Consider the following 16,990-nt stretch of genomic DNA (forward strand, 5'->3'; position numbering starts at 1 on the left):
GATCACAGTGTTTTATCAGAACACGCGCACCGGCTCTGAGAGGCACTTTCCCCCCAAGTATTCTCAGAACGACTGACTGTGACCCCGAGGGGCTGTTTCCTTCTGACTCTGCCCAGCAGGGAAGCCAGGAGCAGGACTCCTGTTACCCAGAGAGGCCAGCCCAGGTGGGACAGGGCCCCAGCCTGCAGTCCCAAGTCCAAGGTGCTCCCCCCAGCTGATTTGGCAGCTGGGCCTTATTAACCGAAGGAATGTCTTATCACTGGCTATCTGTGGAGAGTTGATTTTATGGGGCTGATTATATGGAGTTTTGATTTCTTTACCTCCCATTCCTGAGGTCACCCTGCGGTGGGGGGTGCAGCTCGCAAGCTGCCCAGGAGAGATCTCCAGGGAGATTGCAAGGGGCCCGAGGCTGAAGGACTTGCTCAACGACCCAGGCTTCACGCCGCCGGGAGAGGGAGGGGGGTTCTTGAGCAAATCCAGCCCCGGTCACCTCAGTTTCCCTGCTTCAGAAACTGGAGGCAGACGCTGTCAGACAAGAGCACGTTCGTACAGCTCCACAATCTGCACTTCTGTCCTCGGGTGTCCTCCGTGAAGTGTCCTAATAATGTACCCATGCCCTATTTTGGGTGTTTCCTATCTCATCTGAGCATGTTGCAGAAGCATGAAAAGGAAACAGAGCCAAGATTATTCAAAAGGAAGTTGTATAGCTATCAGATCAATGTCGAAAGTTCTGATGGTTTAGGCCAAAACAACCCAGCGGTCACACAACTTACTTAATAGCCCCTTGGCTTGCAGTAAATCAGCCAATGTCAGTCTATCGCTGTGTGATAAGTGCTCACAACCTTCGGTCTTATTCCTAGGCAAGCTCCCCGAGAAAAACCTCCGGGGGTGCCCTCAAAGATTTATGTAAAAGGATGGTCATCACGGTGTATTCACAACAGAAAAACAGCTAGAAGCAGAAATGCTAAAGATAAGGAGAGAGTGGAAATAACTTCGTATACCCAAAAGCTGTCATTTTAGAAAGACATTAAATATTACATTAAGAAATATAGTTAACAATTGTGCATGTTGACATTTACAGATTATAGATTTTTATCTAGGGAGATACTCTGATTTTTAAAGGAACAGCCTAGTGTACTTGCTTAGATAAAAAGTCTGCAAAGAAATATATTTTTAAAAGTCTGAGTGGCAGGATCTATTCATTGTCCAAAAATACTTGTGGGGTTCCCTTTAGGTGCTGGCACTGTTTGGGGCGCACAGCAGCTGCCTAGCCAGCCTCTCCCCGCGCCTCCTTCCGCACTGAATGGGGCTGGCAAAGCGACACTGTGACTTGAGTCCAAGTCACCAGAGGCCCTGCCGTGTCTCCCTTTCTCTCGGATACCTCCGTCTGGGGGCCGTCAGCTTCCAAGTCAGGGGGACACTCAGCCCTGCGGACAGGCCCTCCTGCAGAGGATTCGGGGCACCTGGCCACAGCCAGCTCCAGCTGCCGCCTGTGATCAACGTGCCTGGCAAGCGGATCCCCGGCCCCAGCCGAGCCTCCTGGTGACCGCGGCCCAGCCGGCACCTCGCGGAGACCTCATGAAAGACCTGAGTCAGACCCGCCCAGCCAAGCCCCTCTCAAAGTCCACCCCCACGGAAATCCTCAGATAAGAAAGGACGACTCTAGTTTTGAGCAACTAAATTTTGGGGTGATTTGTGACGCTTCGGGAAACAAAGACGGCATCAAACAAAACCCGATAAAAAGCTCTGCCTTCGTAGAGAAGACAGAGAACAAGCAACGTAAATAAACGATACAAATAAACGATCCGTAGTATATGGTGACAATGGCACAGCAGAGGCGGGGCGGGGGTGGGACGACCCCCGACTGCACAGCGGTGGCAGGAAGCCCTCTCTGAGAAGAGGCCCTTAGAAATCCGAGCTGAGAGGTGAGGGGGGCGCCTTGCAGACAGTTAGGGGCCAGGGTTCCAGGACAGTGGGGAAGCAGTGGGGGTGGGGGCCAGCGGGGCCACAGAGAGGGCCAGGCCCTAGTCAGCCTCTGCCTTTATTCTGGGTGATGTGGGAACATCAGCCCAGGAAGGAGGTGATCCCACCACCACGTCAGCAGGGCTGCGTGGAGGCTAAGGCGGGGACCAGCCTTCAGGCGAGACAGATGCTGGGGAGCTAGATGGGCACCCGGCCGTTGCGGGGGTGCGCTTCACGCTCTTCTCCGTGTCCCCAGTTTCTACAAGGGCTTTTCACGGCTGTTCTAACCCAGAAGAAGAAAAAAAGGATAAGAGTTTAAGGAGCCACGCGTTTGGGTCTTTGGTTGTCTTTAGCACAGTCGGTCACCCGTGCAACTCTCAGCAACATTTCAGCCCCGCGGGGTTTTCCGAACGACCCGGAGAAGAGGGTCACAAAGTGTGGGCCTCGGTCCGCGCGGGCACCGCAGGTTCAGCCGAAAAACAGACTCGCTGCTGAGCCGCACGCAGCGCGCGGGCTCCGCCGCTGAACCCCCCAGGACGCGGCGCGGTGACCTTTCGCCCGCTTCTTGAAACAATGTAGCGCGTCCGAGCGCCGGGTCCCGCTCGGGGGCGCGCGTCTGCCCGGCGCACCTGCCGCCTGCGTCGCGGTTCCCGGCACTCTACACCCCCGCTCGCGTTTCCACCGAGCGCCCCGAAAAAAACGCGGAAGGCCCTGGCGCGCTCGGCCTGTGACACGCCCCGGGCCGCTCCCGACCTTGGGCTCTTCCCGTAAGCTCAGGTTTGGGACTTCTAGGCACCGGGCCAGGAGGTCACTCTGGATAAAAACCTGCCTCCCCACGTTGAAAACGGCTCCGTGGGGCGCCCGTGGCTTCAGGGAGCAGGGACGGAAGGCGTCCCCCTCGGTGTCTCCTCCCCGAGGACGCGACGGCTGCGGCCCCGGCTCCTCCCACGCGGGGGCGCTTTAGGAGACTGAGCCAAGGTTCCGTCGCGGCTCCCGTGCACCGGGAACGCGGAACCCTGCGTAGGGGACGAGAGTGGCGGGGTGGGGACCCGGCAGGGCGCGGGGGCGACTGCGGACGGGCAGGCACACAGCTCGTGGGGCACCTGAGTTGCAGAGGAGGCGGGGGGCACAGCGAAAGGGAGTCACTTCCCTTCCCTGCCGGGCGCCCTCCGCGTCTCCGAAGCCCCCGGCACTTCTGAGACGTCTTCCCGCGGCCCTGCGCCCCGCCCCCCCACGCGCGGCTGGGAAGCGAGGAAACACCGGGGGGAGCACACGGCCTCCGCGCGCGTACACACCGCCCAGCGCGCGGGCGCCCCCTCCTGGGCCGCTCGGTGGCGTCGTCCCCGCTCCGCGATGAGCGGCGTCTCTAACACGCAACCCCGCGAAGTCCTGGGACGGTGGGGGCGGGACTTCCCGCGGAGGGCGGGGCTTCGCTCTGTGGGCGGGGCGTTACAGTGCCCGGAAGCGAGGGCAGGCTCTGTGGGCGGGACTACGTTAGGGGGCGGGAACCTGCTCACGGGCGGAATCACGTCCATTACGTTCGCTGGGCGGGGTTTTGTTTCGGGTACCACTGCTCAAGGTGTTGGGGGGGGCTACAGTTGGTGGGCGGGGCTTATTCCGTCTTCAGGCCGAGTCACGAATAGGACTTCTCTTTGTGGGCGGGGCTCCCTCGGTGGGCGGAACCACGACCTAGGAGAGGAAGTTTAATTGGCTGCTTCCCCCGCCCGTCACTTCCTGGATCCTGCGCGTGCTCGTGGCGTCACCCGGCGCCGGAGCTGCGGCGAGAGTGTCGGAGGTGAGAGGTGAGGGGTTGGGGGGCGGTTTCGCCGCCGGGCCGGGGCGGGCGGGGCTCGCGGCGCTGCGCCCCGGGTCCGCTGGTGGCCTCTGCCCTAGGCCGGGAGCGGCTTCGGGCCGCGTGTTGTCATGGTTCCCACGTGGTGGTCAGGGGCGTGCCGTGTCCCCGCAGCGAGGGCCGCCCCTTCCCCGGGAACCTGCGGGTGACGGCACCTGTCGCCGCTCCCCGCGTGCGGCCCTGACCGGGAGCGCGGCGTCGGCGTGGGCTGCGGCTGGAGGGCAGGTCGTTCACCGTGGGGGCCACTGGGTGCGCCGCTGCCGCAGCGACGCCCCTCCTGCCGCGTCGGGGGCACTGTCGGGGTCAAGAGGGGCGCGCGGTGTGACCTTGGGTGGTGCGGGCGGAGGGAGGGGCAGCAGGGGCGTGACGGGTGCGGGGCCCGGCTCCAGCGACACGGGAGTGACAGGGGTGCGGGGCCCGGCTCCAGCGACACGGGAGTGACAGGGGTCCCGGCTCCAGCGACAGGGACCGAGCAGGTTGCGCCTGTGCCCGGGAGACAGTGGAGCGTCCGTTCCACGGACCGCGCGGGGCAGACGCGGGCGCGGGGCCCGGGCCGGGGTGGGAATCTTCCTGCAAAGGGCCGGGTAGTGGGCACGCAGGCTCCGGGGCCACAGCTGTGCAGGGGGCACCCGCGAGACAGCGCATAATGGACCGGCCAGAGCCGCGCTCTAGTGAAACTGGACTCACAGCAGGTGCCCCCGATTTGGTCCGCAGGCGTCTGCCCCGCCCACGTCTGACCCAGTAGACCTGGGACTGCAGCAGTAACCCAGGACACATGACGTCATGTCTTTGAATTGCACTTTTATTTGTACAGGGTTGGGCTAGCGTAGGTTTACAGTTGTCTGTGTGGAAAAGAATACAATAATTAAAAACAATAATACAAGAATCAACTGTGTTTCGAGCACTCACAACTGTGAATCTACTTTTGCCCCACCCTGCGCAGGAGAGGCCTCCCCACGGCTGGATCTGGCTCTGAATCCTGGCATCCCGATTACTGCCCCTGTGACAATGGGCATGTTGACTTCCCTTCGCGTCAGTTTTTCTTCTTAAATCTGTAAAATGGGGTTAAGTAGTACCTCCCACAAAGCGTTGTGAGGAGCAAATTAGTCAAAGCACATAAAACATAAGCATAGTACTTGTACACGTAGTAAAAGCTCAATAAATTTTTTAATGTATCTTTATTGATTTCAGAGAGGAAGGGAGGGGGAGAGAAACGTCAGTGATGAGAGTCATTGATCAGCTGCCTCCTGCACGCCCCCACTGGAGATCAAACCCACAACCAGGCCATGTGCCCTGACCCTGAGCAAACCTCCATCTCCCGGATCCTCGGTCAATGCTCAACCACTGAGCCATGCTGGCCGGGCTCAATAAATCTTAACTGTTAATATTTTAAAAATTGTTCCTCACGTGCATGGTTAAAGACAGACTGGAGAGAGGTGTCAGAACTCACAGGCTTAGTGTGCATTTAGCTATAGAATGAATATCTGAAGTTTCAAGGCAAGAGCCATATGAAAGGTGATATGAAAGTCGTGAAAGTAATTTAAGGGGGGGAGGTAGGAAGTGCAGGATTAAGGTCTGATTTGGGGGAGGGGCGCATAGGAGAGGACATGGGGCAAGTGGACAGGAATGGACAGGAGGCAGTCCTAGGATCTGGGCACCAGAGTGGCACAGCGGCATGTGAACCGGCAGGATGGGCGGTGATGGTTAACGTGGTGGGGTGCTGCAGGGAGCTGAAAGAGCAGTTGTGTCCATATTAGTGATTCAAGCAGCAGAAGGGAGTGTGGAGCCTCCTATGGGCCAGGTGCTGGAGATGCAGAGGATTAGATACCTACCCTGCACTCCAACAGCAGGAAATCTAAAGGAGGCAGAAGACATGGAAATAAATACATGCAGCAGCTTAAAAAACAGTCAGCAGTAAGATGGAATTTATTAGAGTTAATTGGTCCCTGTGCTCTAAAAACTTGACTGATTTACCGTCATAAATGTGGGCAGCTTCATCGAGCTCCTTTTCTTTCTTTTCTAGGACAATGGCCAAGAACAAACGAAAAGGGCAGAAGCCCAGGAACGTATTCCACATTGCCAGCCAAAAAAACTTCAAGAGCAAAAGTAAAGCAAAACCAGTTACCACAAATCTTAAGAAGGTATTAAGCACCCCGACTTCGTGGTATACAAGCAAAGCATGATGGTAGAACTACTGAGAAGCCGAATGCTTTTATTTAAAACAGCTTCTTAGCTTTTCCTACAGGGCAAGAGGATTTTCAACATTTCTTTTAAAAAATGGAGACTAATATCTCTTAAACCCAAATGTAGAAAAAAATTCTCATTAAAAAAAAAGTCTTTATTGATTTCTGAGAGGAAGGGAGAGGGAGAGAAGCATCAATGAGAGTCATTGATCGGCTGCCTCCTGCACACCCCCTACTGGGTATAGAGCCTGCAAACTGGGCATGTGCCCGGACGGGGCACTGAACTGTTGACCAGTGGTCAACGCTCAACCCCTGAGCCATGCTGGCTGGATTTTTAAAACAGAACCTTTTGTCTATTGTCTAAAATTCCCAATAAGACTGTTTTAATGTGAAGCATCCCCACAAATGGGTACAGTTGTTTTGTTAAGAGTTGAGGTTTAATAAGGTTAAATTAAGGTTGAGTATATTTTATCCTTAATGGTTATGAAATCATGGACTAATGTTCTTTTTCCTCTTTAAAAGATCAACATTGTGAATGATGAGAAGGTTAAGAGGATGAATGAAGCTTTTGTGGACATACAGAAGGAGCTTGCACACTTCTCCAGAGGCCTCTGCCTGGAACCTCTGCCAAAACAGCGGGTGCGTGGAGGTTATTTCCTCTTAGTAAACTGAAGGCTAATAAATTAAGCCCCAACTTCCATAGCCTGTCAGTCAAACGTGGTTTTTAGCACTTGGCTCCGTGTACCTGGCTGTGCAGTATGTGTAGCATATTCGTAAATGTTGACTGTGAACATGAGATTTTATCCTGTTTCTAAAGGTACGACTAGAAGAAATTAAGTTGGGTAATAGACTATGTGTGTCATTTTTGTGCACTATTGTTATCTAAATTTTTAACCACATAAAATACTTTCCTCCCTCCAGGTTCCTCAGCAGTGTCAGGAAAACAGACCAGCGAGTGTGGACGAAGCTACGAGGTTAATGGCTCAGTTGTAATGCACCTGGTAATGCATCAGATTCCCCCCAAAACCAATAAATTAAACGTTTAATACAACTTTATTTTTAAAAATCTTGTTAATGTACAGGCATTGGCACATTTTAAAAACAAACTACATAAACAGACCTTTCCTGTAGCCTAGGAAAGAGGAATGTCAGAAGTCAACCAAATGTGATGACTTAAAGTGCTGAACCAGAAGGCACTTCACACACTCTGTTCCCGGGAACAGGGCCCGGCCTTGCTCACCCCCTTCGCTCCACACGTGGCAGTGACTGTCTGTCCGGACGGGAGCTCAGAAATCGGACAGTTTCATGGCAGTAAAAGCGGAACACAAATAATGAGCCCTTGGCCATTTTTGTTTTTGGTGACCTTAAGCCTACTTTTAACTTTCCTCTCATGAGAGTAAAAACCAAAGGGGTGAGAACTGGAAGAACAGCCGAAGTCCCAGGAAGCAGTTACCCGAGGGTGGGGTGTGGTGGCTATTAAGTCACTTTCCCTGCAGCAGTGGGAGCCCTTTGTTTTCAGGTGGAGGTTTTGTGAAGCCAGAGAGAAGGTATTAGGGAAGAAGACTTCAGAATCAGAGACTAGGCAGGCGTTACGTTCATTATAAATACTCAGGTTATTAGCAAGCCTACAGAGATACAGTTAGAGGTAGATAGCAGCCCCAAGTGTCCATGGAATCTAATAATTTAGTATCTGGACATCAAACAGGTCACACACTCCTTCATTGTCATCTAGGTTAAAGTTGTAGTCGTCCGCGGGGGTGGGGGAGAGCCGCAGGAGGGGGAACACTGCAGGAAAGCAGAGGCTTAAGGTTAACATCAGGCCGTGACGCTTCACACAACACACAGGCACCCACCCTCACACTGCTTACCGTCAGAGGACATCAGCTCGTCGATGATATCTCCAGTGATAGATCCTGCTGGGGAGAGAAACGTGGTCAAGCTCTGACGTTTCTGTACCGCGAAGGCTGTGGCATTTCAGCACAGCATCGACTAAACGGTTCCAGCTAAACAGCAGCCACTTGATTCACAGAGCAAAGGGAAGTACCAGACGTCAGGGAAAGATTGTCACTCGCACCTGCTGGCTGTGTCTAAACTTCCAAACTCTGTGGCCCAAACCTTGTCTTCCTCCCGAAACGACTCCTGGTTTTAGTGGGCGGTACTGCGATTCCCGTCACCCGGCCTTGAAAGGTCCTCACTTTCGCTCCCTCCACATCTCACACATCAGACTACTTATTTTGCCTAAACGTTTTATCGCATTTGTCATTTCTCTTTCTGTGCTCAGTCACCACCCTACTGTGGCCTTAACGTTCTCAGGGCTGCACAACTGCCCTGCCCTTGGCCTCCCAGGCTTCTTCTCCCAGGCACGTCCCCAGGCTCAGCACATGCAGTCCCCCAGGGGCCACCCCCTGGTCACAGACCCTCCCTGGCTACCCACTTATCCTCACGCAGTCTCATGGTCATGACCTTCTTCAATCCGGCCCCAAATTACCTTCCTTACTATTTCCAGATACAAAATCATACACAGAAACTAACAGCTCAGAATTTTTTAGTGCCTAGTGGAAGCCAATGTACTGAGTTGACGCTCACGGAGCTTCCCTGCTTTCTTCACCCCATTAGGCTACACTTGGGGGACAGGCTTTTTAAGGACCAGACTTTCTGTCAGGCATCTGGTGGCCTAAGGGGAGAAACACAGGGAGCACAGGAGGGAGGGGCAGGACACGAGCCCGAGTGACATCCAGACCTTTCGAGCAACCCAGGCAGGGACTCGGGACACTTCTCGGGACACGCTCCGAAGGTCTGAGCGAATGCACTGAAGCCACCGGGTGGTGCGCAGCAGGCAGCTCGAATGACCCAAAGCACCGCCTCCAGAAGGGCGGGGCCCGTGCCGAGCAGCGGTGCCTTCCAGACACGCAGTGAGGACCCCCGAGGACCGGCAAGGGGAGGCAGCAGCCGCAGCCTAGAGCCTGACTGTCCTCCAAGGCGCTGAAAGCACGTCAGTCACCTGTCCCCGAGAGAACCTTACAAGCCAAGCTCAGGAGAAGCAGGCGCGTGACACAGCGACGGGTGCAGTGGAACCCTAAGGACAACAGCACTTTGGGCCCGTTGAACACCCTTCCCTTGCTGAGTGTTCCCCGCTCTACAGCTTCACCACGTGACAGACTACCCCACGGCACGTTTCTGAAAATACAACTAGATCGTGTGTAAAACATATACCTTAAGAAACAAATCTGTGTAATATAACTACTTATGTGATGATACATATAACTACAAGCAAACATTGATAATATAAAGAGAAAGGACCTGTTTTCAATTTCCCTCATAAACCTGTCCCTGTGCTGGACCCAGAGGCACTACATCACTTATGCTGATTAAACTAAGCTTCCTATTTCCTCCTGAATCAGACAATAGAGTCACGCGACAGCTGACAAATTCAGAAAAGCTCTGGGCCCACCTGCAGCCAAGTCTGTGGTCGGCAAGTGCTGGAGGCCCAGGCCCCTCTCGGAGGCGGGCTGCCCGGGGGGGCTCGGAGGGGCCGGGCTGGGCTTGTGCGGAGTCTGGGGCGTCGAGGGCTGAGAGGGCTGCGTGAGGTCATCGGGTGGGGGGACAGGAAAAACCACGGGCTGAGACGAACTGGACTCTTTATTGATCAGCAGCACATGGATGGGGCCCGAGTGACTCTTCAGGTTGATCTGGTATTTCTTCTGTCCGTTCTGACCCTTGAAGTTGTTTTTGGGGATAAACAAATGAGTAACTATTAACATTAAAAATGAGAGAAAGTTGCTAGGGGCTAACTAAACCACTCAACAAAGTAGAGGCAGTAAGCAGGTGGAGACACGGGGTGGAGACCACAAGTGGAACTAGATACGGAGGCTCTCAGCCCCCCACTCCTGAAAGTAAACTCTTCTCAAAAACAGCATCAAAGACTCTCAGCTGTAGAATTCTGTGAACCCTCCATTTTAGTATTAACGTCACTGTCGCTCCCCATGTTCTGCATGTGGGGAGCCCTCCCGGGCACAGGCCCCGCCGATGTGCCCGTCCCAGCAGGTGTCTTACATGGCACCCACTTCACAAGCCAGGCTCTTTTCTCCATGCACTGAGCACAAGACCACGATTTTTCCTACTGAGACAGGCCTACCGTCCCTGCACTGCAAAGGTTATCTGCACCCCGAGGCTGCAGGATCCGATCACATAACCACGGACAGACACACCTCTAGGGTGGCCGGGGGCAGGGAGTGGATGACAGTGACCGCCTTTTGCCCCCCCTTCTCTGGTTGGTACAGCTTTTAAATCCATTTGTTTAAGGAGCTCTGAATCCAAAACTAAAGTCATGAAACTTATACACAGCACCAAGCCAATACATATATTTGATTCAATAAGCCAGAAAATGTTTTTTAAAAGACCCAATTTAAAGCAATATATTATTGTTGATATTTAAACCGAACTGTGTCCTCCGTCAGGACTGGTGCGTCGGTTGCAGATACAGTCTGACACTTTAGGGTTATTGACTGTCTCACTTATATGTGGAATCTAATGAACACAATAAACTGACAAAAAAGATTTTGAATATATCATAACTCATAAAATTAAAAAATGAAATGTTACATAATTCATTCAGTCACGCCTACGCTTTTACCAAAGTACTGAAGAGGTCAAGTTCAGTATCAGTACCCTCAGAGACAGCCTGAGAGTGTTCAGTTAGCTCCTATTCGGTGAAAGGAGACACATCTGTGCCTCCCGAGCCGGCAGGGCCACTCTAACAAGTCCCCACGTACCATCTCCGGAATAGGGACCTCCAGCTGCGTGCCAGAAGGTGCCTGGATGGCCAACAGTGTGTCGCCTGTCAAAAAAAGACCGAAAGATTTTGAAATACTATGGGTCCAGGAATAGAGCGGAAAGCAGGTGGGCCCTGGAGACAGGAGGCTTGGGCTGGAATCCCGGGCTGGGCAAGGACTGGGCTCTTCCTTCTGTAGAGTGGGGACGTGACTCCCTGCAGGGGCTGTGCTGATGAGGTCACGGATGCACCAGGCCTCAGGACAGGGCAACACTCAGTGTTGGATCTGCTGTTCTCACGAGCAAGCTCAGCTCAAGCCAACCTGCTTTCACTCGGTCTCCTGTGAAGTCTGAGACTCTGGAAACCTTTTAACTTCAACTAACTCACACTGTCTACTTGAAATATCTAAACGATTTAAGTGACTGGGGACACTAGAGATGAGGGGTGACACACTGAACTCTGGAGCTGAAGTGAGCTCACTTGTGCAGCCACATTCCCGTCTCCAGGAAAGACTGAGACCTCCCCCGTGGTGGCCAAGTTGGGAAATAGCCACATACCCTCCTGGAGGGTCAGTGACAGGCTGTACTTGTGACAGGCGTGATTAAACAACACGTGTGCGCACAGTTTCATTACTTGTGTTGGCTGTGACTACAGCACACAGCCCAATCCGTCAGTTACTCATCACTATGTGGTCATTTCTGGGGAGAACACAGGCGGGTGGGCTGGGGGTAGGAACACTTCTCCTGGTTACAAATGGATCCTATTTTCTCTCATTCCGTCTGTGACCAGCACACTCGCTGCAGCTTCGCAGACAGAGCGACAAGCACCGTTCAGGTCCACCCGACTGTGAGCCTGTGACTGAGACCTGCTCTACCCCACTCAGACTGAGCACCACCACCCAGTTCGCTGACAGTAACGCAGACAGTGACGTGAGCTGTGAGAAGCGGTCACTGCCACGGGAACAGAAACGTGAGTGGCTCTGGACCCAGCGCACTGTGGAGCGAGACGAGGTGCCCACTCCTGAGAGTGACCTGGGAAGCACGGACTCTGAGTTTCCGCAGCACACGGGTGATCCGAGGCCCGTACTCACCACTGAAGCAGTTGCAGACATCCTCGTGGGTCACGTAGGAGAACGTACGTCAAGGGAGTTAAGGGACACGTGTGTATCAAGGTCCAAGCATTTCCATTAAGATAATAAACCTGAGGCCTAAATAAACCAAACGACGAACGCTTGTGGGGCTGCCACACACGGTCAGAGGAGAGAGAACCGAGGTCCTCAGTCTGAAAAAGCAGAGACAAGCAAGCTGAGGTCCCCCGAGGAGGGTCTGTCCTGCGCTCTGATGTCTGTGACACCTGCGGACCCTTGGGGGACAGATGGAAACCCATTCCTCACGGAGCCAGACTCTGGGGTGGGCAGGGAGCACTGATGGGGAAGAGGACTCCACAGCCACGGAGCCGCCACAGCCAGAAACTTCCTAGGCCGCGCTTTGGGGACCTAGGAGTGGCTAGAACCTCGGAAAGCAGCGCAGCCAAGTCCAAGGTCAGCCAGTTCACACATTGTTTGCGGGTAGTTTTTATCGAGCGCTCTACTACCAGTCAACGTAAAACGTATAAATACGTTTCCCGCATACAATGTGTTCAGTGGGCTCTGAATCTCAGGACTCCACAGGGCACTGCTTGAAACACACCCGTTATCACACTTAAGGCGCCCTGACCAGAGAGAAAATAACGAGTGAGGTCATGGGCTTGTGAGGACGGGGCATGAAACCAGCTGTGCAGCTCGGTCAGAAGCTCACGAGGGCGGGAGACCGATGCAGTTAAAACATCCCACAGATGTGCCCGCGGAACCCACCCTCCCAGCCGGACCTGTACCTGTAACCCACCCTCCCAGCCGGACCTGCACCTGTAACCCACCCTCCCAGCCGGACCTGGGGTGGAACCCTGAAAGGTAAAGGATATCTGCTGTTGCTGGAGTCGTCCATCACGTTCCTGATGCTCTGCTGCAGCCACGACTTCTGCTGATCCAGTTCCTTCTCCTTCAGGTCCAGGTCCTCAATCTCGGCTTTGAGGTCTCTCAGCCTCTCCAGGACTTCCTTAGTGTTGCAGCCAGCGCCCACCCCCCTAAACACGGGGAGAATGAACCCCCGTCAGACCCAGGTCGACAGCACCTGATGTTTATAGTACTAACACTGACTTAAGGAGCAATGGGTTCAAAAGAAACATCTTTACACTCATCTAAAAATCAAGGGTTAAAAAATTTAATCACCACACCTCTGAACATGATTGCTTAGAATATTTTTTGGCAAGAACAATGAAATTACAAAACCTCTCAGCACGTTTCAGAGTGGTTTCTGTCATCTGGAAGGTCAGGCTGGTGACAGATGTGCCAAAAAGATGTCACAGCCAAACAGTCTCACTTAGATACCTCAGATGGTGACTGAGATGCAAGTAGAATAAAGTATAACCTTTAAACAGTTGGGTGGGATTTTGACTAAAGGAAATAACAACTAAGGCCAAAGGGGACAAATTCACAAAACAGAAAGTATCTGTCGCATTCAAACACAACCAGAGCACAGCTAACAGACAGCGTGCATTCCGACCAACTATCATTTATAAAGTACGTGCTCCCATGTGTAAGACAGTTTCCGCTCTCAAGGCGTCTGTATTAGCTGATCAGCCAACAGGGGGAGGGATGAAAGACACAGCGGTGTGCGGGCGTGCACCCGCCAAAGAGGACCTGCAGGAGAGTGTATGATGTGAACTTTTAGTGTGTAAATTAATCAGCAGAGAGCAAGGGAAGGGCCTGACACAGGAGTGACACATGGGGATGTGCAGAGGCCCGTGAGGCAGGTCCAGGGAAACGGGGGCCGGCGTGAGCGGAACGCGGGCTGACCCGGGACTCGAGAGAGGACGGAGAGGCGGGTTCCGCAGGGCACTGGGGAGACAGCAGGGTCCAGAGTGGGGCTGCCTCCTGACTTACTTCCACTGGATGCTGTTTTTTGACTTCTTTTCAATCAGGTCGATCCCCTCCAAGACGTTGGTGATATCATAAATTCTTCTTTTCTGCCTCACGGCCAAAGTATCTGCAGCCTGGTTAAAAAGGGCAGGAAAGCAAAGAGCAACGGCACACATTACAGTTCATATTTTAAAGCCAGAAGGCTGGTGATTAAGTTCACAGCACGGGCGCCCAATCCCAGCTCTGACCCAGCAGCTGCTGGGACAAAGGCTGGGTGTTCAAAGCGGCTCCCACACCCCGGGGAAGACGTTATTCCATCTAAAAGCCAGCAGATGCTGACATGGCAAGAAAACAAGGCGGTTGTGACACAAAGCCCCTGGGAATAAAAGAACAGTGAGAAAACCTCAGGTCACCTCCCAGGCTAATCCCGGGGCTGCGACCTGCTGACCCGCTCACGTCCTGTCTCATTTCTCTGTTCATAAACAGTCTTGTCTAAAGACAGCCTCAAGTCCCTTTTGAAACTCTGAGAAATCCTACCTCGGTAATTCTTAAAATAATTGAGTCAACATACCTGGGGGGAAATTGTAAAGGGCACACACCTGGTAAAACCCTGAAATACGCTTTCGGCAATTCTGAAACTCACAATGAAAACCCAACTCAGGGCCTCAAATCACCAAGCAGCCCCGTTCTAGCCTGAGGTGGTGACAGCAGACAGCGTCCAAAAGCCTGATGCTGTTGCTCACCCTCCACAAGATAAACAAAAGCGTCCGAGTTATGGCTGAATTTAGGAATTCTAAGTAGTTCCCACTCACATCTCGCATTTCTGGCATTTGTTCCCTAATAAAACAAATGAAAATGCAAAGAAAGGGGGGGTCCCATGGCGCCCTTTCAGGTGGACTGGGCAACGGCCCACCTGAGTGGAGTCACATTCTTCAGATGCGAGGCAACCGCGAGAAGACAACTTCGCGTCCCCGTCGACGACAGCTGGAATGGTATCTAAACCAGTGCGCAGCGCTGAGCTGCCCGGAACTGGCTGCCAGCCCTCCCGAGACATCACTACTTTCCTGATTCTGTAAAAAACCAGGTCCCACAAAGCCCACAGGTTGCAAGCTGGACCCTCCTTCCCCGGGGAGCAGGTGTGACCGACAGCCCCTCACAGGCACCTGGAACCTGCAAGTGCAGCGCCGGCTCCAGGAACCCATGAGCTGTGCCACCAAATGCGCAGTTACTCCAGCCTGTCTCAGGTCTTCAGGGATGGGACGTGGCAGAGACCGGGGAGGACAGACAGTTCTAGGTAGGACCGGGCCTGGGCTCGGCAACCCCCCACTGCTCATCTACCTGCCGGGCTTCTGCTGTGGAGCCTGAGGCTGTTTTTCTGAGTAGAAACTGCTGCAAAATTAACTGTAGAAACCGGAGCTGCCGGTACGTTTCTCACTTTCCTTGGACGAGGCCCCTTGAGAAGGAGCCCAGGGCCCTGGGCTGTTGGGCCATCCGTGTCCAAGTGCCCAGACACAGCAGCGCTCACGGCCACCAACAGCTCAGGGTCCGAGCACCAGGACGTGTCCCAGGCCACAGGCGCTGTCCTCGGTGCTTGGGCGAGGGGCCATCGGGTCTCGCTTTCAGCTCAACTTCGTACATTTTTTATTTTAATATTTTAAAACATCTTTTATATTTTGAATTTTTACAATCAACGTAAGATTGTTTCAGATATATAAGGTTTTACATGTATATGTATGTAAATGAATGAAAAACACAAGTAGGTAGATGTTTTTTCAGATATGTGTAAAAAATGACGCTCAAACTGCTGGAGTAAACGATCGTTAACGCACCAAGACGACGACCCTGCAGAGTCCCCTTGACTTTCAGGAAACTGCGATTAAACATTAAATCCACTCGCTGCGCCCCGGCCCGGGGCTCCCAGAGCGCAACTCCACGGGCAACCTCGGAAACGCGAGGGAGCCTGAGACCCGCGGGGCGCGGCCGGGGGGGGGGGGGGGGGGGAGCCCGGGGCCGCCTCGGAGCCGCGTCCTCGGGAAGCGCCTCCCGCCCCGCACTCGGGTCGCCGCCCGCGCCGGGCTCCCGAGACGCCCCGCCCCCCGCGCCCCGCCCCGCCCCGCGGGCCTCTAAACGCGACGCGCTGGCTCACGGCCGTCCCCGCATCGCGCTGACCGCGCGGAGACGTGCGGGAGGCGCGGGGAAGCCGGGCGCGGGGCACGCTCGGGCGCCCTGGGCTCCCCCGGGTGCGGGCCGAGGCCGAGCCAGCGGGGAACCCGCCTCGGAGACGCGGCGTCGCCCGCGCGCTGACACCCTGGTCCCCGCTTCACGGGCGCCCTGCGGCCCCGGGCGCGTGCGGGTCAGGGGCGCGCTGGCCCGCGAGGGGCCGGGGCGGGGCCCAGGACGCGGGCCTTCGAAGGACGAAGAGCCCCGCTCGCGCCGCGCAGCCGCCTCGGAGACCCGCGCCCGGGCCACGAGGTCAGGTCCCGCGGACCCGGAGGGTCGCCACCCTCCCCAGCGGGCGGGCCGGGCTCGTCTTTGTTTGGGGCCCGGGCGCGCGGCCGCCCCTGGAAACCCCCAGGCCCGCGGCGCGGCGGCCCCGGGACGCGGCCCTTTGTGCGGCGCGCGCCGGGCGCCCCCCGCCGCCCCTCCTCCTCCCCCTCCCCCTCCCCCTCCCGCGTCCCCGCCCCGCCGCGCTCACCGCCTTGAGGTCCAGCACGCCGTCCTGCGCCTCCTGCAGCAGCGACACGAACTTGGCGGTCAGCAGCCCCAGGCTCTTCTCGTGCCGGCTGCTCCCGCCCGCCGGGCCCCCGAGCTGCGGCGGCGGCGCCGGGGGCGCGGGGGGCGGCCGCTGGCCCTGCGCCGGGCCCTGCGGCGCCGGCTGCCCCGAGCTCGCGGGCTCGGCCGCCGCCATCCCCGAGTGCGCCCCGCCGACGCCGGGTTTAAATGGCCGGAAGTGACGCCGCCGCCGTTGCCGGGAGACGCGCTGGGGGCGGGGCCGGGAGACGCTGGGGGCGCGGCCTGGAGGCGCGCGGGGCGGGGCGGGGCCTGGGGCGGGGCCAGCGTCCCCGGGCCCCAGCAGGGCGGCCCCCGGGCCACCCGGGCCCTTTCCCCGCGGATACAATTGACATGTAAAACACTTACTGAGTGGGGGCTAAGTACAGGCCATGAAATGATCAGCGCCAGGGCCATCAACGGTCACCAACTCCCAGGGGTTCCTCCCATCCCACGATGATGATGCCCTTGCTTTCACTCCCGCTGTAGTAAACTGA

The 16,990-nt window shown here is 55.5% G+C and overlaps 2 protein-coding genes across 6 annotated transcripts; one reads left to right on the forward strand and one right to left on the reverse strand.

Moving 5' to 3' along the window:
* Nucleotides 1–3,689: 3,689 nt before the first annotated feature.
* On the forward strand, nucleotides 3,690–7,053 carry RBIS (ribosomal biogenesis factor). Of its 4 annotated transcripts, XM_081117338.1 has the most exons (5): nucleotides 3,755–4,039; nucleotides 4,758–4,846; nucleotides 5,838–5,955; nucleotides 6,520–6,636; nucleotides 6,919–7,053. In XM_081117338.1, the coding sequence occupies exons 3-5, from the start codon at nucleotides 5,842–5,844 to the stop codon at nucleotides 6,988–6,990; spliced, it is 303 nt and encodes a 100-aa protein (XP_080973464.1). In that variant the 5' UTR covers nucleotides 3,755–4,039; nucleotides 4,758–4,846; nucleotides 5,838–5,841; the 3' UTR covers nucleotides 6,991–7,053. The 4 variants fall into 4 exon arrangements, with proteins under 4 accessions (XP_080973462.1, XP_080973461.1, XP_080973464.1 ...); XM_081117336.1 differs by lacking the exon at nucleotides 4,758–4,846 and having other exon boundaries at nucleotides 3,690–3,757; XM_081117335.1 differs by lacking the exon at nucleotides 4,758–4,846 and having other exon boundaries at nucleotides 3,697–3,764.
* Nucleotides 7,032–16,647, reverse strand: E2F5 (E2F transcription factor 5; the record flags this gene model as incomplete). Of its 2 annotated transcripts, none has more annotated exons than XM_081117334.1 (8): nucleotides 7,032–7,782; nucleotides 7,866–7,910; nucleotides 9,449–9,713; nucleotides 10,770–10,834; nucleotides 11,859–11,902; nucleotides 12,728–12,889; nucleotides 13,749–13,858; nucleotides 16,420–16,647. In XM_081117334.1, 8 exons carry the CDS (start codon nucleotides 16,630–16,632, stop codon nucleotides 7,673–7,675), a joined length of 1,014 nt encoding a protein of 337 aa, XP_080973460.1. In that variant the 3' UTR covers nucleotides 7,032–7,672. The 2 variants fall into 2 exon arrangements, with proteins under 2 accessions (XP_080973460.1, XP_080973459.1); XM_081117333.1 differs by having other exon boundaries at nucleotides 7,866–7,913; nucleotides 16,420–16,632.
* Nucleotides 16,648–16,990: the final 343 nt, after the last annotated feature.

This window comes from Miniopterus schreibersii, assembly GCF_964146895.1.
Source record: "Miniopterus schreibersii genome assembly, chromosome: 17".
In the NCBI taxonomy this organism is placed as follows: domain Eukaryota; kingdom Metazoa; phylum Chordata; class Mammalia; order Chiroptera; family Miniopteridae; genus Miniopterus; species Miniopterus schreibersii.